This window comes from Paramisgurnus dabryanus, chromosome 16 (genome assembly GCF_030506205.2).
Source record: "Paramisgurnus dabryanus chromosome 16, PD_genome_1.1, whole genome shotgun sequence".
Lineage (NCBI taxonomy): Eukaryota > Metazoa > Chordata > Actinopteri > Cypriniformes > Cobitidae > Paramisgurnus > Paramisgurnus dabryanus.
Genome location: NC_133352.1, coordinates 14,848,188 through 14,873,235, shown reverse-complemented (window position 1 = coordinate 14,873,235; position 25,048 = coordinate 14,848,188). Strand labels below are relative to the sequence as shown.

The 25,048-nt window shown below is 37.5% G+C and overlaps 1 protein-coding gene and 1 long non-coding RNA gene across 8 annotated transcripts; both read left to right on the top strand.

Annotated features, from left to right (window-relative positions):
• Positions 1-7,680: 7,680 nt before the first annotated feature.
• Positions 7,681-22,615, top strand: cpeb4a (cytoplasmic polyadenylation element binding protein 4a). Of its 7 annotated transcripts, none has more exons than XM_065271273.2 (10): positions 7,681-7,954; positions 11,729-12,901; positions 14,746-14,836; positions 16,767-16,790; positions 17,068-17,244; positions 17,329-17,418; positions 18,842-18,960; positions 19,194-19,308; positions 19,461-19,642; positions 19,745-22,615. In XM_065271273.2, exons 2-10 carry the CDS (start codon positions 11,792-11,794, stop codon positions 19,985-19,987), a joined length of 2,151 nt encoding a protein of 716 aa, XP_065127345.2. In that variant the 5' UTR covers positions 7,681-7,954; positions 11,729-11,791; the 3' UTR covers positions 19,988-22,615. The 7 variants fall into 7 exon arrangements, with proteins under 7 accessions (XP_065127345.2, XP_065127344.2, XP_065127343.2 ...); XM_065271272.2 differs by having other exon boundaries at positions 7,681-7,988; XM_065271271.2 differs by lacking the exon at positions 7,681-7,954 and adding an exon at positions 10,695-10,900.
• Positions 22,616-23,794: 1,179 nt separating this feature from the next.
• On the top strand, positions 23,795-24,619 carry LOC135751599 (uncharacterized). Its single transcript, XR_010533026.2, has 3 exons — positions 23,795-24,328; positions 24,417-24,475; positions 24,553-24,619. It is a non-coding gene; the product is annotated as an uncharacterized lncRNA (long non-coding RNA).
• The last annotated feature ends 429 nt before the right edge of the window (positions 24,620-25,048 follow it).

Below are 25,048 nucleotides of genomic sequence, written 5' to 3'. Positions count from 1 at the left end.
AACTAATATTTTAATAAAGTTATTGTTGTTATAAAACGATATAGTAGCATTGCATAAGTATAATAAAGAATGTGACAGAGGCTACAATATGACATCACACATAATAAATCCATAAATAAAACTCCATAAATAAAAGTAAATCACTTTCCCTTGCATGCCGTATGTCACACAATGTAAATAAAGTTTTATATAAACCGATAGTTTGACCAGCATTTTCTTGGCAGTTTTTCTAGCATTAACAGTGTGAGTCTGAGCACTTTGCTTTTAACAGCGAACGTGACAGAGGCCTCATGCCACCCTTTAAGGCTGCAATGAGGGGTTGTGTGTTGCATGTGCTGGCAGCTGTTTGGCTGCTTATCAGACTTGTCCTCTTGTCGCCATTCTGCATAAGATGAGACTCTGTTGCTATGGCAGCCACGGTTCCGTCAGGCATGACAGATTCACAGATCTGACACAGGTATTAAAAGATGTGAGAGGTAACAGATTTTGAAATGAAAACACGATATGTAACTGTGACAACCAAAAAATATCTATATCTTTTAAAAAATTTCATTTATTTAAACATATTACATAAACATTTGTAACTTACAAAGATCTTTGGAAATTATACATTTGGAAATTGTATTATTACTAGATTTTTTATATTCATGCTGATTGCTTCCTATGAAAAGACATTAAGACTCTATGTGTCCAAATACTTTTTTGGACCATACTTGATGTGTTTTTAATTAGGTAGCCTATAGTTTCTTACCGATAACTCCAACCAAATAACTAAATACAAAGCTCAGTGAAACTCATTTTTGTGTTTTTAGTAGTTGTAACTAATGTGCTTTCTGAAACATCCCTCCCCCTTGTGTACATCTGTATAAAAGAAGTACACATGGGATACTATTTTAGAATACAGATGTTCCCTACACGAGAGCTACAGTAACAGCTTAATGCTTGCCCTGGTTTGCTCAAAATATCCCTTCATTTATGTTACAAACCAGGCATCTGTGTCATTCTATAAATACAATCTGTTATATTAGTCCAAGTTTACATGTAACTGAGCAAAAAGGTCCTGTATCAGTCAAGGTTCGCAATAATAAACATGTTTAAAACGATTTCATATTGCTCCAGACAATGCTGTCTTTTACTATTTACCACTTTTTAATTTAAATTTTTTGAGGCACCACACATGCCGGTCATTTGATTGCATATTTATCAATCACATGTTAATCAAAAATACTTTATATAGCATGGTATTATCATGGTATATGTGAAAACCTTTTACTGTCCTTAAAGATAAAAACATGCACTGTCAGAAGGTCAAATAATGGTGCTAAGCTGTCACCATGGGGCAGTACTATTTAAAAGGTCCTATCTACCATTTAAGAACAGATATGTATACATTTTGTACCAATATGTACCTTTGAGGTACTAATATAAGCTCTTTAGCTGCAAAGGTGTACATTTTTATAGGGTACCGCCCTAGTGATAGACCAATGTTTGACCTTCTTTCATTTTTGACTTTGAGATGGCTGTCAAAAGAGTCTCAATGTACCTAAATTTAACCAGTATTTTAAAATGCGACAAACAATAGTGCAAACCTTTAAAAACGTCCTAATATGTGAGACTGTCCTCCAAAAATAACAACCATTGTTCGGTTGTGCATTTAAGGGACACTCCAATTTTTTACCGTTTTTGAATCCATTCAGCTGATCTCTGGGTCTGGCGCTAGCACTTTTAGCATAGCTTATAGCATAATCCATTGAATCTGATTAGACCATTGGCATCGCGCTATAAAAAAACCAAAGAGTTTGGAAATTTTTCCTATTTAAAACTTGACTCTTCTGTAGTTACATTGTGAACTAAGACTGACAGAAAATTAAAAGTTGCGATTTTTTTAGGCAGATATGGTTAGGACTATACTCTCGTTCTGGCGTAATAATCAAGGACTTTGCTGCCGTAACATGGCTGCAGCAGGTGTAGTGATATTACGCAGCACCTGAAAATAGTCCCCTTGGTAACTTTCACTATCAGGGGACTATTTTTGGGCACTGGGTAATATCATTGCGCTTCCTGCAGCCATGTTACGGCAGCAAAGTCCTTGATTATTACGCCAGAATGAGAGTCGCCATCTAGCTGCAGTCACACTTGACTTTTCTTCGCCTCATTGACTTCCATTCATACGCAAGCAAATGAGTCAGACCGGAAACACAAGCTCATGTGACGATATTTCACTGCATATAGCCAAGTTCAAGTCTGGTGAACTCTGACCTGCGACTTCGTATCATGTGGAGTGTTGTGAACGGTACAAAACCGGTATGTCACTGCGTGACCTTTCTCTCTACTTAAGCACAAATGGACAAAGATCATATTGATAACCTGCTCCCCACAGCAATTTCCGACAAATACTCGCATGCTCAAAGTCAAAGTGATTTCACAGCAAGTCGTGTTATAGTCATGAATTTCATTAATTTATTCATGTCCATGGCATGAAATTCTATAAATAGTTCTTCATGGCACAAATTTCTTTTTGTGTCATTTTATGTATTGTTTTCTCATTTTTATTCCCTATTTTTAAGTCATTGTCGTGCGAGTGACACGTAAAAGACACTTAGGTACACTTGTAATATTTTAAGTACTTATTGAAAAAATGTTGTGACATTATTTTCCCTAAATGCCTGAATAGTGTAATGTGTAATAAAATACAATTTATCATAAAATGTAATGTGCAATGTGTAATAAAATACTATTTATCCTGGCAGTTTAAATTGAAAATCATATTTCAGAACGTCATCATTACAAAATTATACCCCAATATAATTTCATACCCTAATATATTAAGCTTCACCTGCTGCCGATGGAGGTGGTAATACTATTGGTTGTTTTTGGGGACTGGACAAATGACCAAAACAATCGTATGGGTTGGAGGATAGCTTGGAGAGAGTATGTACCATTTTGGTACCAATATATGTACCTTTTAGGTATGAAAATGTACCACCCACTTTTGTACCTTCTTGTACCATTTTTTACAAGTGTATTTTAGTTTGGCCATGACAGTGCTTTTAAGTATCCAGGTCTGACCGCTATGTCACTTTAACCCAATATCATGGCACTACACATATACTCGACACAATCACCCTCACACAGCAAAACTGAGTATTGTTAAAACATACTACAGAGAGCTCTAAAAAGGACATAAATCAAAGGCCTTTCAGTCATAGAAACTAAAGCCTCCAGGATCTATGTGGGCCATGAATAAGTGATCATGTAGGTCTGATAAATAATGGAGGTGGTTTAGAGATAAAACATGCAGCAGCTGAAATCCTACTGTTCTCAGATCTGAAGGTCAAAAGGTTCAGAACTTCAAGGTGGTGTTTTTGTTTGTTGTGCAGGAGTCCACCACTTAAATAGCCAAATAAATTTAAAGTAAAGATCCCAGTTAAGAATCTCTGAGAGGAAAACTTTGACAAAGGCAACAACTAAAACAAAGCAGATTATAGACGAACACTAATGTTGTTTATGAAATTAGATAAATGTAAAGCAACATTTAAAGAGCTCAGATTCAAAAACCTTGTAGTGCATCTGACATGTTTACTAGAAAATAAAAAATTTTATCAGACTTTTAAAGGATTCTGCCAACAAAGAGGTATTTCTAAATGGCCTAAGGCAGGGATTAAGCAGATTTGAAGCAAAAGTATTTGATGAATGCATAATATGTGCCAAGAGCATTCGGTTAATATCATTATCTATGTTTTGATGGAGGTACATTTAGCGGCGTTTGCGTCTGAGCTACTCATTTTTTTGTATGAATTTAGCAAATGCTTTAAATAAAATTGTCTGGCAAATTTAAATGTTCAAACGTTGGATTTGTCATGTCACGTATGCATTTAAGATTAATTTAACTACAACTATCTGCACTTTGATCATGCTTCTCCGTTTGAAGTATTGTACAGCACATAGTCCTGTGGTTTCTTTTCTATGTCTCTCATGTAAACCTTTTTATATAAATAAACTGCTAGATAAATGTGACTTGACTATTAATAAAAGTAATTTAAAGCAGAGTTGAAGTATATTTTATCAATGCATGCATTTCCTGAGAATCAAACTCTTATATTGAGTGCATCATGCACTGCTCATTGAACTACAGGGAGGGACACCTTATTTTCATTCAGGATTGTAAGTGCACTTATACAGTATTTTATGCAGTGCATGTCACATCTCAATCCAGAATTTGCTGAGTATGCTCTCAAAGCATGCTTCTCCCTCTCTGCACTACTTCTGACACCAACAATGTAAGAAGGCCACAAGCACATGCTAGTCTAAGCAAGACTGGAAAAACAGAGGAACCTAAGCCAGTATAAGAGCCTCAGGCTTAGGTGTGTGGTTATGAGAGCACTTGTTGAGTTCCACTTGAATGAAATGAGACAATATCAGCACTTTCTGAGACAGAGTTAAAAACTAAACCACAAATCTTGCTTTCTTTTTCACTTCCTAAAACAAAAACACCATGTCACACGCATGCATACACACACGCCCGCGCGCGCACACACACACACATGGATTATCTTGATTTTAGTTTGCTGTCTTATCTAACTTGGACTCCACATGTTTTATCTGCAGGGTTTAATACATTGCTAACATGGCCTGGGTTGATATGGACATAGATGTATGGGACCGTTGTGTGTTTAGCCTGAAGTCTGGGAAACCCGTTCAGGTGTAAAGAAAAGTAAAATAGCTTGTCTCCTCTGGTTAGAGAAGGATTTGTGCTCATGTTTAACAAAACATCCAGAGGGATAGAAAGACATTCAGGGTCTGATGAGGTTGATTGATTGTATAAACCTCTGCAACTACAATAATTCATATTCCTTGAAAGCAGTTAGTCATCATTGTAATTTAACTCCCAGGAATTATTATGACCAAGTTCAATGAGTAACCAAAACAAAATAAGCAAACAATAGTAAGCAGGTTGCAGGACAGTTTGGTAAATTAAATGAAGCTCTGAATTGTGCATTTGAAAAAGGCACAGTTTAATTGTAAATAAATAATATGCATACCTTCTTTAAAAATAATTGACAGAATATTTAATTATGCTAAGTTTATGTTCAGAATGATGTGCTTTTATCATACAGACTTTATACCATATGGACCACAGGAGCGCAGGTGTTACTTGTATAGCAACCTCTAATTCTATAGGTTGGGTTCACATATGATTTTACACCCAATTTTTGTCTACTAAATTATATCTGCTAAATATTTGTTATAGTTTTTAGTTTGTCAACTAAACAATTAGCCTCAATTTCATTTGTGTCAAATCTTATATATACTGTTATATACAATATATACAATTATACTGTACACTCCCCTAAAGGATTATTAGGAACACCATACTAATACTGTGTTTGACCTCCTTTCACCTTCAGAACTGCCTTAATTTCAATGTGGCAATGAATCAACAAGGTGCTGAAAGCATTCTTAAGAAATATTGGCCCATATTGATAGGATGGCATCTTGCAGTTGATGGAGATTTGTGGGATGCGCATTCAGGGCACGAAGCTCCCGTTCCACCACATCCCAAAAATGCTCTATTGGGTTGAGATCTGGTGACTGTGGGGGCCATTTTAGTACAGTGAACTCATTGTCATGTTCAAGAAACCAATTTGAAATGATTCAAGCTTTGTGACATGGTGCATTATCCTGCTGGAAGTAGCCATCAGAGGATGGGTACATGGTGGTCATAAAGGAATGGACATGGTCAGAAACAATGCTCAGGTAGGCCGTGGCATTTAAACAATACCCAATTGGCACTAAGGGGCCTAAAGTGTGCCAAGAAAACATCACTCACACCATTACACCACCACCAGCAGCCTGCACAGTTGGAACAAGGCATGATGGATCCATGTTCTCATTCTGTTTACGCCAAATTCTGACTCTACAATCGTAATGTCTAAACAGAAATCGAGACTCATCAGACCAGGCAACATCTTTCCAGTCTTCAACTGTCCAATTTTGGTAAGCTCGTGCAAATTGTAGCCTCTTTTTCCTATTTGTTGTGGAGATGAGTGGTACCCGGTGGGGTCTTTTGCTGTTCTAGCCCATCCGCCTCAAGGTTGTACGTGTTGTGGCTTCACAAATGCTTTGCTGCATACTTCGGTTGTAAAGAGTGTTTATTTCAGTCAAAGTTGCTCTTCTATCAGCTTGAATCAGTCGGCCCATTCTCCTCTGACCTGTAGCATCAACAAGGCATTTTCACCCACAGGACTGCCGCATACTGGATGTTTTGCCCCTTTCAAACCATTCTTTATAAACCCTAGAAATGGTTGTGCGTGAAAATCCCAGTAACTGAGCAGACTGTGAAATACTCAGTCCGGCCCGTCTGGCACCAACAACCATTTAATTTACCATTTACCGTTTAATAAGGTCTTTCCAAACCTTTTAACATGATCTGTAAACTGTAAATGCAGAATAGAATTAACTATTTTTCCTTCTTATAATAATAATAATAATATAATATTATATAATAATAAAAATAATAATAATAATTGTTGTTGTTGTTGTATTATTATTATTATTTGTATTATAATTTTTATTATTATTAATGTTCTTTTTTATATGGCTTAGATCAGGGGTTTTCGAACTTACTCGGGACCCACTTTGGATAAGGTGGGTCTAGCTAAGTCACTTTGCTGTTGTGGTGAAAGACACAATAGTTTAATCCAATTATTGACTAGCAATGACAATGATTTTTATATGAAATACCATAAATTATTTTGATATTTTAAAAATAAATTTAGATTTTATTTATTAAATGATAAGGGAAATAAAAATAACTTAATTATAAAAGAGGTAAAATGTGTTTTTCTCATATTTTCATTAAAAAAATGGGTCAAAGCAAGGGATAGATTATACCTATATGAGTTTGAAAAGTTTGGAAACCAATATGGGGGATTAAAACAAGCAGAACTGTTGTTTATTCTGCAATATGTTGTGTCTGCATAAAAGGTCAATAAACATAAAACAATTCAAGTTTATTTTACTATTTACTGCTTAGTTGGGAAGGAGCACGGTCATGTAATCCAACCAATCAGTGCAAAGAGGTCTCAATATGGCCGTCCCTCACATTTGTCTCTTGACGTGTCTTTTGCAGCATCCCTCCTCCACCCCACCCCCTGCTGGTATATCTATCCCAGTAAGAAGGGGGGAGTACTATGGGTTCGGGCAAATATACCCTCCCCTCCCCCAAAATGCTTTATTTCATATTTGATTACACATTAATGTGAACTTGAAAATTATATATACTGCCTTCCCGGTCTAAAGTTTCACATAAAAAAAAAACTATTTTAGATTTATATTATCACATTTAGACAATATTGTTCTTATTTAGAGCTGTAGTTGTAGTTGCCTTGTTTCTATTTTGGAAGGAAATCTTTGTTGCTCTGTGCATGACTTGTGGAGTGGATATTCAGTCAGAAAACAAAACTGCCATTGTACTCCTGTGTTTCTTGATGCATTTCACTCACTGTGTGTGTGTGTGTGCGTGCATGCGTGTGTGCGTGCGTGTGTGTGCATGTGTGTGTTCATCCTCTTGCACTGTGACTCTCCTCTCCGCTGCCAGGCCAAAGCAGAAGTTCTCACATGGCCAAAGCCCTAAGTCACATGGGCTGGGCATGTGCCACATAACACTAGCAGTCAACAACCACCATATCGTCTCCCCTTTAACACAGATAGAGGAGAGTTTAAAATGAGCTGGGGAGAGGGAATGAGATCTGATGCTAAACAGTAGTTTGAAGATTTAAATGGAAACAGAGAACCTAATAAAGGACTGCAGGGAAATCGATGTAAGACACAGAGGAAGGTCAAAGGAGGAGAGAGAGACAGAGAGAGGCAGAATCTCCCTGCCGCACTGGCTGCTGAAATGCACGGTCATCTTTCCAGCTGTCCCTTTACATACATTGACATCGACCTAGCTGTAAGCCACACGTCGGGAAAGACAGAAAGGGAGGGTGAGAAAATGTGCATGTGTGTGTTTTGTTAGTGTAACAGAGTGAAGGAGCTGGAGGGAAGTGTCCTTTCCCAGCTGTTGCAGTGTTTGCACATGGTTTATGACACTGCAGTACTTGTAGCTCAATGCCTCTGCTAACACTGCTCACTGTTCAGCCATCAGTTCTGTGTCGCAAGGCCTAAATACACACCTAAAAATAAAGGTGCTACTTGATGCCATAAGGACTGGTGCTGGCTGTACGGTTCCATAGTTCTTTAAAGGTGCCGTAGAATGTAATACTGTACCTAGGCATAGATGAAAAATAAGAGCTTTAAACACGATTAAACACGATTGTTTTCTCATTCTTATGTAAACCTTGTGCAAAAGGCCGACTGTGACATTACAGTCAAGATGTACGCCTGCAACATTAAATTACCCATTAAATTAAGTATGTTGTTACAATGCTAAAAACAAAGTTGTGACTTCCGAGTTAGCGCTATATGCTAGTTAATGCTATATGCTAGCATTTAGGCTGAAGTTCTACTATTGATGTTACAGTAAGGTTTTGAAGGTCCATACTGAAAAAACATAAACTTATCACTCAGAAACGTTCATTAACAATCTCCAAACAATTGATTATTCCTCAAATTCTGTATCTTTGCTCAAAGGTCTGTTTACACACACATAAAGCTACTGAAATAAACTGCTCTGAGAAACAGCCAATCAGAGCAGAGCTCAACATTACAATTCATGACTCTTTCAAATAAAGTAATAGACCATTTCATTCTGGGGTCAAAATCCTTGGGTTGTAAATGGATATAAAAATGCTTCTATTTTTTGTACTAAATAGTCACTTACCTTTCATGTAAATATCAGAGAACAATTTAACATAATATTTCAATGCATTCTTTTGGCACCTTTAATATCTGAAGAACCTTTCAGGTTCTTTGTAGTGGAAAAAGCTTTTGAGAATACATTTAAGAATATATGCCAATGATCTCCTAAAGAGAAAAATGGGAGGTAGAAGAGCTTTTGAATCTTTCTAACCAAAACGTTTTACTGACGTAAAGATGCATGTTACTTCATTGAGTGTGCAACAAGCCACATCCCATCTTAGTTTTTCAGAGCTTCATTAACATTCTGAGGAATGTGATGAACATTAAATTAACGTCCTTCACATATTTAACCTTGAGAGCACATGCATGCGTGATATACTCTGTAGCCATCATTCCAAAGCAAAAGCTGTGTCAGTCATACTGTTGCCATGGAGAGATGAGATTTTAATTGCTTTTTTTAGAAGCATCTTTGCTACCATGAATTTAGATATTTATTTAAGTAAAGAAATCTTACACATTTACTGCATGTGACATTGAAATTAAAGTCACCATAATTTTCTTAAATCCTTGAACAGTTTTCACCTACGGGATGTCTAGAAACCATTTACAATGCTATGTGTCAGACATAACAACATTGTGGGCTACAAGTGAAGATGGCTTTCTTTTAAACCCTCTGAGCAGCCCCCTCGCTGTACTCGTCCTTCTGTAAAAGACGACCTTGCGCTTAGGATCTTGTGACAGACCCACAGACAGACTGATGAAAGCAAAGACCACAAATGGTTATTCAGGTCCTGGATCTGCCTGGTTTCTGGGAAACAGAAAGAGAGTGATGTCAGTGATAGATGCATTTTAAATACAGGCAGATTCATGTGTGGCAGTTTATGACTGCTGCCATTTGCATTTTTTAATGGCATGACATTAAAAGGAGGAGACTTGCATGCAAGAAGAATTATTATATTCGGAGAGCTTTGTTGATAATAGAAGAAAGATTTAATTATTTATTCCAAACAAAACAGGTATAAGCATATAATATATTTATTAGAGAAGGCAAACACTTATTTTCTGTGCATACTCTAAAAAATATTAAAATAACCCAGGGACAAATCCAGGCAGTTGGGTTGTAATATGCTGGGTTGTTTCAATCCAAAATGCTGGGTTGTTTAAACACATGGTTGGGACAGCTGGGTTAAATTAACCTAGAAATGTCCAAATCAGTGCAAACAACCAATACCTTTTGAAGAGTGTATGGGCATTGAGTGTAAAAACACTCAACCTAAACACATACACACAAACTAAAGAACTTAGGATTCATTGAATAGATGCTGCTCAGGTTTTATAATCCAGAGCTGCAGAGAAATTGATTGATTTTGATTTGGTCCAGGCATGAATAAACAAGCACTGAAGCTGAAATACAGGCTGAAAATAGCAGCGGCTTACTTTAATGGGATTGCAGGCTGCAGTGAGCACAAAACTGGATCACTACAACTGGACCACTGAAGGCTTCCCTGTGCCTCTAAACCCATCATTAAAAAGATATAGACCATAAGTAGTTGCAGCGAGCAGACTGAATGAAAGCGAATGAAAAATGTGTTCTGTCATCAGATGTTTCTCTTTGAAACCTTTAAGAAAATGTTTCTTTTACAACCTACCAAGGGAAGCTATGGCATTTTAATTATTAAGTTAATATAACTATCTCACATTTCTCTCAGACTTCCTTTAGACATGTCTGCCATAAATAAAGAATGCTTTTTTATTTAAGTAATTTAATTACTTTAATCATGCAATTATTTATTAGTATTTTAGTTTTGTATTTTATTTCGTTTAACTATGTCAGTAAATATTTAACATTTCAAAACCGGTCCTATAAGGTAGGCTATTTACATTCTGGGCAGGTACAGCTCTCTCGGAAAGTAACTGGTTGAGAAAAGGGTGTGAACTGGAAACTCGCGTCCAATCATATGCCGCGCTTACTCACGCCTGGGCGGAGAATCTACTATACAAGGGCGGGGTTAAAGACGGAAGTTCAACAGGATTGGCTGGTCTGTGGCAACACTCGCAAACCATGGTCATCTGCAGCCTGTCCTTGCAACTTGGAAACGTAAGAAAACCTGTATCATGTCTCGGTTTAGTTTTTGACAAACCTTTAGCAACGACAGGCGAAATGTGTCGCGTGTACGTTATATTGTCCGACGATGACGCGTAATGCTTGCCAACGCTTATAACGCCGAATGCGATACACTGTGTCATTAAGCAAGCAGACCACGAACGCGTTTTCACTGTCAATGTGGCTTAACCGAGACATCTGACATATTTAAGCGTCGGATATAAGACGTGAGACAGAAATACACAGCATTTCGCCTCACAATCGTAGGATTTAATCGACGCGTCAGTGTAAATCGGAGAATTTATAAGCCTTGATTTGGATCGAGGGGGACACAACCCATATCGCACAACAGACGTCATCAACATTTTCCTGTATTTAAATGGTCGGGAGAGAGGAGGTCAGTGCTGAAATAAGGAAGAACGCCGGTAGGTCAATTGCATTTTCACGCAAGAAGTGATTTTAAAATGAATGCGTAAATGTCATCCGTCATCTGTCGTGATGAATTATTAGATATGGTGGCCTGTTTCAGAATGACTTGATGTCGTGATGTGTTGAAAAACGGTACGGTTTGCTTACAATAGAAATGTATGCGATGTCGTGCACTCCCTTTGACTTATCATGGCGTTTCTCGTTGCAGCGTCTCCCTTCATGATTTCATTAAAAATGAAAGTGCATAAACCTAGCATAATACATATGTGTGAATGTGAGTGATGAACTGGTTTAAGTGTTAAATTGAACAAAGAAAATCATATAAGAATGACTAGAACCAGTTCAACTGTTTAATATTTTAATATCTAAGCATTTTCCTTTCTTTCAACAAAGGTATTAGGAGAAACTGAGGAAATTACACACGAGTGAAGATTTACTAGAGATTAGGATTCATAAATGGGGGATTACGGCTTTGGGGTCTTGGTTAAAAACAATGCGGCGAACAAATCTGTTTTCCCTGTAAGAATTCATCCACACCTGCAGCATCCGATCCATCACCAGACGGCTCCACCGAGCCCACCGGCCTTCATCAGCAGCAACAACAACAACGCTACCAATGGTGGAAGTGTTGGGTCTGCTTGGCTTTTCCCGGCAGTGACCACCCACTCGAACGTGCAAGATGAGATTTTGGAGTCTGACACGTCCAAGTCTCAGCAGCCGCAGCAGGAGAGTCAAGAAGGACAAGATAAGCAGAAGCTCTCTCAAGAAACGCCAGGAATTATTTCCGAGTTGGAAAACGCCTTGCCGGAGGAGAATCCACTTGAGAAGGGGACCATGGAGAACGGCAACGGAAAAGAGGGTCTGCGACTCGAGTCTCCGGTGTTATCTGGGTTTGACTATCAAGAGACATCCGGCATTGGTACTTTAGCACAGTCCAGTAGCTCTTCATCATCATCCCTTACTGGATTCAGCAGCTGGTCCACTGCTATCCCCCCGAACCCCTCCACTTTGATCGAAGAGGTCGGCTTTTTCAACCAGGCTGCTACCACTAACAATGCTCCTGCTCCGCTGCTATTTCAAAGTTTCTCTCATCACACCGGTACAGGATTTGGGGGTAGTTTCTCCCACCAGATGAGTCCTTTATCCCAGCACCATCCTTCTCCTCACCCCCACTTCCAGCACCCTCAGCATCGCAGGTCCTCAGCCAGCCCCCACCCACCTCCGTTTTCCCATCGTAGTGCTGCTTTCAACCAGCTGCCCCATTTGGGGAACAACCTAAGCAAGCCTCCCTCACCTTGGGGCAGCTATCAGAGCCCCTCCTCCACCCCATCTTCAACTTCATGGAGCCCAGGTGGAGGATACGGAGGATGGGGGGGCTCTCAGGGCCGGGAATATCGCCGAGGCCTGAATGGAGGGGTAACGCCTCTCAATTCGATCTCACCTTTAAAGAAATCTTTCCCAAACAGTCAGACCCCCACACAGAAGTATCCCCGTAACAACACTTTCAATGCTAAACCCTGGATGGAGGACAACATAAACCGTAATGACAGCATCTTTCCATTTCAGGTAACAATAGAGATCGCTTTATTATTCATGAGGTGGGGATGAGAATTAACAAATCTGTTGCATTTTTGCTCCCTTTGGCCGAACCTAATCTGATAGTGGCAAAGCGCTCATGTGGTTTGTTAGATAAATGTGTTGAATCGGAGCTCGGATGAGTAACGCGGGGCTGTTGCTCCACTTCTGCAAGCTGTGAATGTCACCGATATAAAAAGACATGGATGAGTGAGTCAGAATTAGGGGATGACAATACAGCACATGCAACAAGGAGAGCAATTGGAAAGTCGGGTATTTACTTATCCTGGATAATTGGGTTGTCATGAGTGTTTGTAACGTGTCAAATGAATACTGGGGACTTTCTAAATTTGGACCACTGTATTCTTTAGTCCTTATATGTGACCCTGGACCACAAAACCAGTCATCGGTAGCATGGGTATACTATATTTGTAGCAAAAGCCAACAATACATTGTATCTCTGTCAAAAGTAAAAAAAAAATTATTTTATGCCAAAAATCATTAGGATAGTAAAGATAATTTTCCATGAAGATATTGTAAATTCCCTACTGTAAATATCATAAATGTATTCATCATTAGTAGTAATATGTGTTACTAAGGACTTCATTAAGACAACTTTAAATGCGATTCTCTCAATATTTCTGATTCAGATTTTTAGTTAGTCGTATCTCCAAATATTGTCCTATCCTAACAAACAATAAATCAATAAAGGGCTTATTTAGTTAGCTTTTCATATGATGTATAAATCTAGTCTTATGACTAGTTTTGTAGTCCAGGGTCACTATATATCATTCAACTAATTCTAGCATTAAAGGATATTTTTTACTTTGGATATTATCTGTTAAAGTTACTGTCGAACTATAAATTCAGAATGATTTAGCGGTGTGTAGTTAGTTTGAGTTATATTGCACTGATACACGAAGAGGTTATGTTCTTGTTTGAATTACAATGTCAACAGTATTAGCTGTAAAAAGCTCACTGTTGTTTCACATGCTTGGTGTGTCCTCCCCTGTTCAGTTTGTAGCCTAATACCAAGAACAAACCTTGCATTGTGTTAGAAGGCCCTTTTCTCGCTACGCACAGGCTTGTTGTTTCACAACACCACCCTGGCTATATGCAATAGTGCAATGCATTAAAATGAAACACCAAATCAGGTGACATCGGTGTTCTTTTATGAGTGTCTTTTTACAAGCAAACTTATAAAAGGTGTTGTTACACTAGGAATTACCTTATCTCTTGGACCCGTAATCGGTTTATCCTTTTATCTAATGGTGCTGTTGGTTTACATCATATAAAACTGGCTTCTCTGGTTCTTTCCTAGATTTATTTTTTGTCTTTACCTTCTGGAGAATTTGGTTCCTTGCCACAGTTGCCTGGGGTTTTAAAGACATCTATTTGGATATGTTTTCTCACAGTTACTTTGAATGCAACGGTTACAATTGACAGCTTGTAATGTAAAAAGCAAAAATGATATCCTTTAGTGTTTTATATCATCATACTTTATGTCTTACCACCAGTATAATATGACCAGTGCAACTAGCATTGACAATGGGCTTGTTGCATAGACATACAAGAAAGCTAGGCCACCCGACAAGGCATTAAGACAGTGTATTGGCAAGTGATGATCAGTTCAGTCTCTTTATGTTAATTTGTGCATTTAGGTAGAAGTTTAAAGGGGAGGGAGTGGCAAATCACTTGCCTTTTGACTGGTGCTTTTAATGTTGTTCATTCAAACTGTGATGTAACTTAAAGTGAATTGTCATCATCAATGCATGTTATACTTGTAGGATGATATGACAAGGTCTAATCACGGGTCTCTTCTGTTGTTTTTGCAGGAGCGTAGTCGGTCTTTTGATGGTTTCAGTATGCACTCTCTAGAGAACTCTCTGATTGACATTATGAGAGCCGAGCAGGATTCGTTGAAAGGTATTCACTGTTTCTAACAAAGGCTTAACAAATTGAATCAATCAAGCTCAAAATGAAAAATTTAACTATGGTAGGGTTGTTAAAGGTTGGTACTCAGTTTTTGAGAGGTTACCAATAGGAAGCTAGCTTTAGAGCACGCTCCAGAGCCACACATTCTCCAAAACACATGACCTCTGCTTTTAACCATTTCTTCATCCAAATGTTTTTTCTTCATAGTCGTTTCTAAGAATTATTTGCTTGTGCCATATTTTGTCAGTTCAAGAGGAATATAAGGGTTGTCACTGTTTGCCTTCCATTCCTGTTTGGTCTGCATGGCGTAATGGAACATGCCGGGTTGCCAGATCTACATAATAACACCAGACCGATGGCTAATTAAAACTATCCCACTGATCCTTGCCCAAATAACAAAGCTTTGCTTTCATAAATTAAATCGTATTACCTTAAGATTAACAGTTGGTGTACAGCTGATTTAAATGATTTTACCCGCTTAAAACAACCAGTGTCAACAGTTAACTAGTAGTCCACTTCCACGGACTAGACAAACCTGGACTGAATGCAAAGATTGGATGAACATTTTATGCTTGGTCATATGCACAAAGGCATACATTTATTTACACCAATTTAATTTTCAGATTTTTAACTAGCATAAGAAAAATGTTTCTGAAAAAAAAGGACCTCCCCTACACTTAAGAAAATTCAGTTCGGTTTCTATGAATCTAATGAACATTTATAACTTGATTCAAAACCTTAAGGGATAGTTTACCCACAAATGAAAATTCTGTCATCATTTACTCACCCACATATTGTTAGAAACCTGTATACATTTCTTTGTTATGATGAACACAAAGGAAGATATTTTGAAGAATGTTTGTAACCAAATCGTTCATGATCCTCCTTCACTTTGTAGTATTCTTTTTTCCTACTATGGAATTTAATAGCGCTCCTGATCAGTTTGGATACAAACATTCCTCAAAATATCTTTCCTCATGTTCATCAGAAAAAAGAAATGTATACCATCATGAGAGTGAGGAAAATTATTACAGAATTTTCATTTTTGGGTGAATTATCCCTCTAATATTGTATATTTAAATTGTGATCATGTATTTTAATGCATGTGATGATTTTTTTCCCAAAATGACTAATGGTTGTTGTTTGCTTTGCTTTTTATATCTGCTGCACTTCTGCATTCTGAATCATGCATATTAACTTCTGTTACAAAACGTTTGGCATTTGATTTGTTGTTTTGCTTCATAATGAATGTTGCATCGGGTCTACATAGTTTTATGTATTGGATTAGCTGAATTGCATGACTTTAATCTCCATAACACAGACGTAAGATTCCCTAACCAGCAGATCGGAAATTTGTCAAGACTCCAGTTTGTTTTGGATATACAGTTAATGGATATGATTTGAAATCCAATATCAGTGTTAGGCCCAACTGCTGCTATTTTCAGTCTCATCATAACATGCGTCTTAGCAATAAAGCTTTGTGCTTGATGCCATAGGATGATGTTTTCAGACAGCATGGCTATAAAAGTTTACGAAGAGGGACATAGGGATGCTCTCCTAATATATCCCCTAATCTAGGCCAGACACTGGAGAGTTTGACATGAGTTTGTACATGTACTTTTTTCACAGACCTGGTTTGGTTGTGTTCACACAGTCTCAACGTATAATACCCTCCTTTTAGCTTATTGATGAGATTCGTAACAAAAAATATATTTAAATAATGGTTTAAACTGCACTAACCTTTTAACCGTGCATGATCTTTCACTGTTTGTTTGTCTAAGCATTACATTTTATGGTCACTGCTTATGCTTAAACATTCATGAGCTTGACAGAGTTTAATGCAAAAAGTGCTACATGATGGACGGTGTATTTAAAAATTGCTATCATTTCTCAAATGCATTTTGTCTTGTTTCAAATGCAGCGAGGAATTACGGAAGACGACGAGGTAAAGATCTCGGAAGCGTGTTTATGCTTTGCTCCTCTTTGTGTGATTTTCCTTTCAAGTTACAGCATGTCTTTGTGTTGGTTGCCAGGCAAGATTTTTGTATTGTTTTTAGAAACTTCGCCCTTTCTCATTGTATTCAAATGAACAAGGAGGTTAATTGCTACTTTCCAAGATAAAAGCTAGAAAGATGTGTCTTTTTAAAGGTTAGATTTTAATAGCAGCTACCTCCAGTTGTGTTTTTTTTTAATAAATGAATTTTGGGGCTATTGTGTGACAGGTCACTCATCCTTGTTTCCTATGGAGGATGAGCGTAATTTTGGGGAAGATGAGCGGTCTGATCAGAGCTTGAGTGCGCTGGGATCACCCCACAGTTTCCCTCATCAGAATGGTGAACGCATTGAGCGCTTCTCCCGCAAGGTCTTTGTTGGTGGTTTACCCCCAGATATAGACGAAGGTACTAAGTCATACATTAAGAAGTATTGCTCTCCTGTTGCATTTTCATTTATAACATTTTATACATGCATGTGCCCAATTTCAGATGAAATTACTGCCAGTTTTCGGCGTTTCGGACATTTGTTTGTGGACTGGCCACATAAAGCAGAAAGCAAATCTTACTTTCCTCCAAAAGGTAAGTTTGAGAGCCATTTGGGTAGATGCAACAAGGCTGCATTTATACAGCAAATCTTGATGTCCAATTCCGATTTGTTGCCTGTATCCGTTTTATTACATCATCTTTTAAAAGCGACTCGTATCCGATATCTGCATTTACACTTAACACTCCTCCATTGTGCTGCGAAGAACAGTCATGTGATCGTGGGTGGTGTCCACCTGAGTGGATGTCATTTGTTAGCGTCACGTATTTAAAGGGATAGTTCGGCCAAAAATTATTTTAAACCCATGATTTACTCACCCCCAAGCTGTCCGAGTTGCATATGTCCATCGTTTTTCAGACAAACACATTTTCGGATATTTTAGAAAATGTTTTAGATCTTTCAGTTGATTAAATGTAATGTTACGGGGTCCACCCATAGTCCACGACCTTCAAGTCCAAAAAAAGTGCGTCCATCCTTCACAAATTAAATCCAAACGGCTCCAGGATGATAAACAAAGGTCTTCTGAGGGTAATCCACGTGGTGTTGTTGTAGAAATATCCATATTTAAAACTTTATTAACGAAAATAACTACCTTCCGGTAGCGCCGCCATCTTAGTCGCGTACGCATTTAGGATGAGAGCTTATCCAGCCTACGGAGGTTACTCTGCTGCTGCTCTGTGCCCCCGCCCTCCGAATTTGTCATACGTCACTAAGAAAAGTGCGTTCACTACACTAATACTCTCTCCTGAATACAGAGGAGTCTAAGATGGCGGCGCTACCGGAACGTATTTATTTTCATTAATAAAGTTTTAAATATGGATATTTCTACAAAAACACTGTGCGGATTACCCTCAGAAGACCTTTGTTTATCATCCTGGAGCCGTTTGGATTTAATTTGTGAAGCATGGACGCACTTTTTTTGGACTTGAAGGTCGTGGACTATAGGTGGACCCCGTAGCATTACATTTAATCAACTGAAAGATCTAAAACATTTTCTAAAATATCCGAAAATGTGTTTGTCTGAAAAACGATGGACATATGCTACTCGGACAGCTTGGGGGTGAGTAAATCATGGGTTTAATATCATTTTTGGCCGAACTATCCCTTTAATGACCACGGCACATCTTGAGATGGGAATATCTGATCTGTCCATTACATTGTGGACACGAATGCATGTATTCAATTTATTTCCACATATGAATTAGGGCTGAAACCGATTGGAGAATATCGGAATCTGCACACGTTCGTGGGTCATATCCGATCTGTGCCACATGAACGAATTTGAAATACTTCAAACATGTAGTGTAAATGCAGCCTATTACCATTGTGAAAAATGCACAAGTCAGATTTGCTGATTTCAACTCTTGGTTAAGACGTTATCATGTGCCTTTCCAAGTGCTTCAGGTAAAGGTGACCGCTAGTTGCATGCATGTCTTTAGCAAACCTGTTCTCTTTCAGGGTATGCGTTCCTTCTGTTCCAAGACGAGAGCTCCGTTCAGGCCCTGATTGATGCCTGTATGGAAGAGGATGGGAAGCTTTATCTCTGTGTATCTAGCCCAACAATCAAAGACAAACCAGTAAGGCCTGAATATTGGCTGTACCTGAGTGATTTATTTTTAAACTCTTGTGTGAATCATAAAAGAACAGTAGAGCACTCCAAAAGTAGGTGCTGTTATATATAACCTAAAAATACAAAAATGGTGAAACTAAACTTTTGCACCAACTCATTGGGATGGGGATTTATAATAACACAAGTGATATTTTACCTTTAAAAAAAAAAAATGTTTTGCTTTATCCTTCATATAACTAGGTTCAAATACGGCCCTGGAATCTGAATGACAGTGACTTTGTGATGGATGGCTCTCAGCCTCTTGACCCTAGGAAGACTATCTTCGTCGGAGGTGTTCCTCGACCTTTACGAGCTGGTTGGTTTTGGGTTTCAGATGTTACAAAAATAGTTAATACAGTAATAAATAGTTTTTTAATAGATTTACGGCCTGGTAGAAATACAGGCATGTTGCAGCATCATTTGTTTTTAATGTCATGTTTTTTTTATTGATGCATTATGTCATGACAGTGGAGCTTGCGATGATTATGGACCGACTCTACGGCGGGGTGTGCTATGCTGGCATTGACACTGACCCTGAGCTAAAGTATCCTAAAGGGGCTGGACGGGTGGCTTTCTCCAATCAGCAGAGCTACATTGCTGCCATCAGTGCTCGCTTTGTGCAACTTCAACATGGAGAGATCGATAAACGGGTAGGAGCTCAAGTAATGCACTCCACTATCACCGTTTTTCACGTGAAATCTCAAATGCTGACATAAATTTTTATTCTATCATTACATGTGCAACGCTGAAAGTCTCTACCTTTCCAGGTGGAAGTGAAGCCATATGTACTGGATGACCAGCTGTGCGATGAGTGTCAAGGCACACGTTGCGGGGGCAAGTTCGCCCCTTTCTTCTGCGCCAACGTCACCTGTCTCCAGTACTACTGTGAATACTGCTGGGCAGCCATTCACTCGCGCGCCGGACGGGAGTTTCACAAGCCTCTGGTGAAGGAGGGAGGAGATCGGCCTCGCCACATCTCCTTCCGCTGGAATTGATCTGGGAGGTCAAGGCTGTGCTATTCGTATACATGCACTTTTCATTTTGCTAAGTCCTTTTTATTTAGAGTTCTTTTTTAAGTCTAAAATTGTATTTATTCTTGAGTTTTTAATTTTTTTGCAGAAGAGAATGCTAAAAGAAAATGTTGTAATCTTGATTTTTGTTTAAAAGCTACATTGGTGCGCATGAAGACTTGAATGCATTAGATTTAAAAATATAGATGTTTAGACTGAGACTTGACTCTGAATTACTGTTCTATCTTTATTGTCCTTTTCAATGGGTCACGTTTTCACTTGAATCTGTCCGAACGCAAAGAGAAGGCACATTCAAGCCACATTCATATGACTTCAAGTCAAGGTTCAGCAGTTCACTGACTAATCCAAAATGGTTGCATGGAAAATGTGGATTCAAAGTTACTCATTTAAACAACATACACCGAATCGTGACTTGTAGCAGGAGACAACAAATCCTATGATACATTCACTTTGTCTCTGTGGCTTACATGGATGGTTTTTAACATATTTATGATTAGAGAAAAGACCTCTATACAGTATCTAACACTAACAACATTCAGATGCTTAAGATATACGCTTATAAAATCTTAAAGCATATTTATAGATTATATGCTATAAAACAAAGTAAATGCTTACTTTGATGTAATCATGCATATACTGTATGCCACAAAGACCTAAAGGGCAACAACTAAGGAGGGCAGAGACCCAGTAATGCAGTCTGTCTGATACACAGGTTTTTGGTCAGGCAATCCAAAGATGAGCCTTGGAGATATCCTACTGTCCTATAATGGAAAAGATATAGGAAGCATACAAGCATCATTGGTTTGGTAGACAAGGAATTATATAATACTTCTTGTAAAGGTTACGGTGGTAACTTTAGCTTATTTGTCAGGGATTTTGTGGTAAAAAGCTAACTCAATATTGTAGTATTTACTAATGAGAATTTGCCATGTGTTGCATTAATAGTGTTTTACTGCATGGGTTTTGCCATGGGTTTATTGGTGTTCTAACTGAGCATTGCAGTAGCTGAGCACATTTCAGAGAATTTGAAAAATATTATTTTATACATGGTCTGCTGATTTTTGTACTGTTTTATAGCTGATTATTTTGTCATGGACGTTAAAGACACCATTATGCACTACTTTTCTAAATATTGTTTTTCAAATCACCTTTTCTTTCCACAATCGGAAAGTCCTTTTGTGATAACTTGTTTTGTTTTTCACTGGTTGGATATAGATTTTCTATCTTTTGTTACTAAGCGATCCGGTTATGGCGCAAGCATCCCTTAAGGAAGAGAAGAACTAATATAATGCTTTTATGTATTTATGTGCTGAAATCCCTAAATTATCACATATGTTTAGGTGACTGTATTGTTGAAACAAATGATTTAATATTTGCAAAATGCAAACAGTGTTCTCTTCTGTCTTAATGGAAAAATCTAGCCTAGCATGACAAAAACTCCTTAAAATGTGTGGTACGTGTAGTATATATACATATCCAGTACCTAACTACTATTATTAATGAGAATGATGATACCTCCCTCATTATTGGCTGTAAAGCATAAAATGTAAATTAGGGTAATGTTAGGATGCACCTTGTATCACGATGAATGTTCCATGTTAAAATATCAATCTTTACTATTATGTATAATCCTGAGAGGCAACAAGGGTTATTTCATTTTTAAGTATGCATGAGGTAAATTAAGTAGTATTTTGATTTCATAGCAGTTTTATTGCAACGCTCTCTCACTCCCATATTGTGGTCTAAGGAACATTTTGCCACAGTCTTATGAACCTTACCCATGCACTAGTGTGCACACTTTACTGTTTGTACTACTATAGTACACAAAAATGAAGCGTTCAAAACTTGGGTGATTAATCATATATTTATTCAGGGTTTACTTGAACACACTTTCAAAACACAGATGGCGAGATTCGTGCAATACTTTGAACCAGACAAGTGCAAATCCGTGAATTTCAACCTGTCTCACCTCACAGACCTCCTTCAGCCATTATAACTTTCATCTTTCTCTGATTTATATAGGATGAAAATACCACTGATATATTACAGGTGTTTTTTGTGTATTCACATATTTTCCTACTTGATTTCATGCTACTGTGATTACAACCAATGTAAATATTTAGTGAATAATGTTTTAACCATTTACTGATATATTTTTAATTGGAATGTAATACTTGTCATTTTGATTCTAGTTTTTGATCAGTAAATCAGTACACTAGTTTTCTAGTTTTATTAATCACTATATTGTGCTTCATGTCTACAGAAGGATAAGAAAAATAACAGAAAATTATCTATGTAACTGCTTATTTAAATTTACATAGTTTATAAATGTGTATGGGAAGGTGTATTTATCAATAGATTTTTATAAGAAGAAGAATTTTTTTGCTATGTCATTTATAAGTTTTAATTTTTATATTTTAAATCCATACGGAGTTATATATATAAAGAAAAATAATATCATTTTATAGTTGGGTTAGTCATACACGTGCTTTGGTAGTCCTAATTATTTGCAGTTAAATATTTATAACAGAATGCTTAATTTTAAAGTATTTGTAATGTAAAATGTGGAATGAATAAACTTGATTGCTGGAAGTGGCTTGCGTTTTTCCTGTTTCACAAAGTTAGCACAATTAACTCTTTAATAGTTTGATTTAATAGAAAAGTTTCTTGTTTGCTTTAACTATATTAATAAAAAACATAAACATCTTATTGAGCACAAAAGGAAATGCAGTCTTCTGGTGTGCACACTGACTGAGAATGGGGTCAAATCTATTTTTAGCTTGTCTGATACCGAACACGCTGTCTATGACAGTATTATGATTGAAGGTGTGACTTTTATGATTTTAAGATGACTACATTTAGTAAATGCCCCTTTTTCTGCAACTTTTCTAATGTTTAAAGGGGACATTAAGGACTTTTTTAAGATGTCATATAAATCTTTGGTGTCCCCAGGGTAAATATGTGAAGTTTTAGCTCGAAATAGCATATAGATAATTTATTATATCATGTTAAAATTACCGCTTTGTAGTTGTGAGCAAAAATGTGCCAGTTTTGGGTGTTTCCTCAAAAATGCAAATGAACTGATCTCTGCACTAAATGGCAGTGCCGTGGCTGGATAGTGCAGATTAAGGGGTTGTATTATCCCCTTATGACATCATCAGGGAGCCAAATTTCAATTACCTATTTTGCACATGCTTGCAGAGAATGGTTTACCAAAACTAAGTTACTGGGTTGATCTTTTTCACATTTTGTAGGTTGATAAAAGCACTGGCCGGGGACCCAATTATAGCATTTCATGGTATGTCCCCTTTAATGCTTGTGTGTATGCATTGCACTCGTCACATCAATAAGTGTCTCTCATGATAATAACCTAAAAAAACTAATCAGTTGAATATATCAGTTAATTGCAGTTTATCGCACCAAACTCTGCAGTTGTAAATACTGCAGCGAAAAACAGCACACTCTGCTGGGATTTTATTTAATAAGCGAACAGTACAAAACATATAAATGTATTCTTCCAGTTGTCAACTACTGAATTAAAAATTAAATAAATAAAAAAATAATACTTTTTTTCTTTTTTTGGCGTGAAGGGAAGCTCATTAATTCTTCAGTAAATGATCACCACTCATGTTAATCTACATTTACATATAATGTTTGCGATTGCAACAAAGTTGTGAGCACTTTCACTGAAGAAGACTATATTTAATATTTAATATGATGTGATGACAGGCTAAATTTTGTCACGCAAAATAAATGGCTACCCATCAAGGGTCCACAGGGGTCCTTTGCGCTGAGTGTGAATTGCGCGCGTGCATTTATTTTGAGTCTGAAGGGAACGTTGATCTCGAATTTTAATTCAGAGGTCTTTAATTTATTCAATATAGTACGTAAAAATATTACACTAAAATAAAACGTACGTTGTCTCTTGTAGTAATTGAATAGTTTTCGTAAAGTGTCGTAAATAAATAATGGCAACTCCACGTAAATCTGTTTACATACCGCGGTTCGGCTCACAGTCGTCCCAATCCCAAACCGACAACAAAGTAACTCCTAGCGGGAGAATCTGCAGATTAAGCAAGAGTATGAAAAGGGTGACTTGTGTGTCGAGTTCCCTAACCGTGTCAAACGTCAAAAGTCCTGAAATAACGCCATGTTGTTCAAAAATAGCGAAAACAAACTACCTTTTGAGGTTTTATTGGTCATCCAAGGCGAACAGAAAGCCCGTCGAGAAATCAACAGATACTCCGATGACATCTACCGGCGAGAAATCACAGCGCGTTAAAGACACTGGTCATAGTAAAGAAGGTGCACGCGCAGAGCATGCATTTAGTCATAAAAAGCTTTCATACTTCATAAAATGTTTATTGCATGTATTGTTTATGCTTCTTTATAGAGTCCTCGTCTGATTATTTTGAATTTCCACATGAAAATGCTCAAGCAACAGATGAAAAGGTGAGTTTGGTAGCCTACAGTCTGAGTTCATGAAATTTTCATTATAAAAAACTTGTATATTGACATGACTGTTTCAGTCCCGAATCAAACAGGAAGTGTTGAAGACAATAGGGAGAATGATAAAGGAGAACAGGGTCATCAGACAGAGATTACTCGCCTTGAGTAAGATGAGCCAAAGCAAGTGATGTTTAGACCACAGTAAGAACTTCACTGTATTACTTTCTGTAATACTCATTTACTACAGAACACTTACAAAATTCCTTGAAATTGGTGAAACTGTACATTCAAATCAACAAGTTATTTCAACTTTATTTTTTATAACTCCTCGCTTGTCAAGAAACTTGAAATTAATTGTGAATTCAAATTGATTAAATTTAAAAAAGGAATTTTTTACTGTGTAAATCAGGGATTGGCATTCATGGACCTGTCCTGGAGGGCCCCTGTCCTGCAGAGGCTGTCCAAATACCCACATTTGCAGTCTTTGCACTTGACCACTACATGATGTTTTTTCTGTATTTTGCCCAAGTGTTCTAGTGGATGTAAAGAGCCCCATCGTGCATGTTAAATTATTCA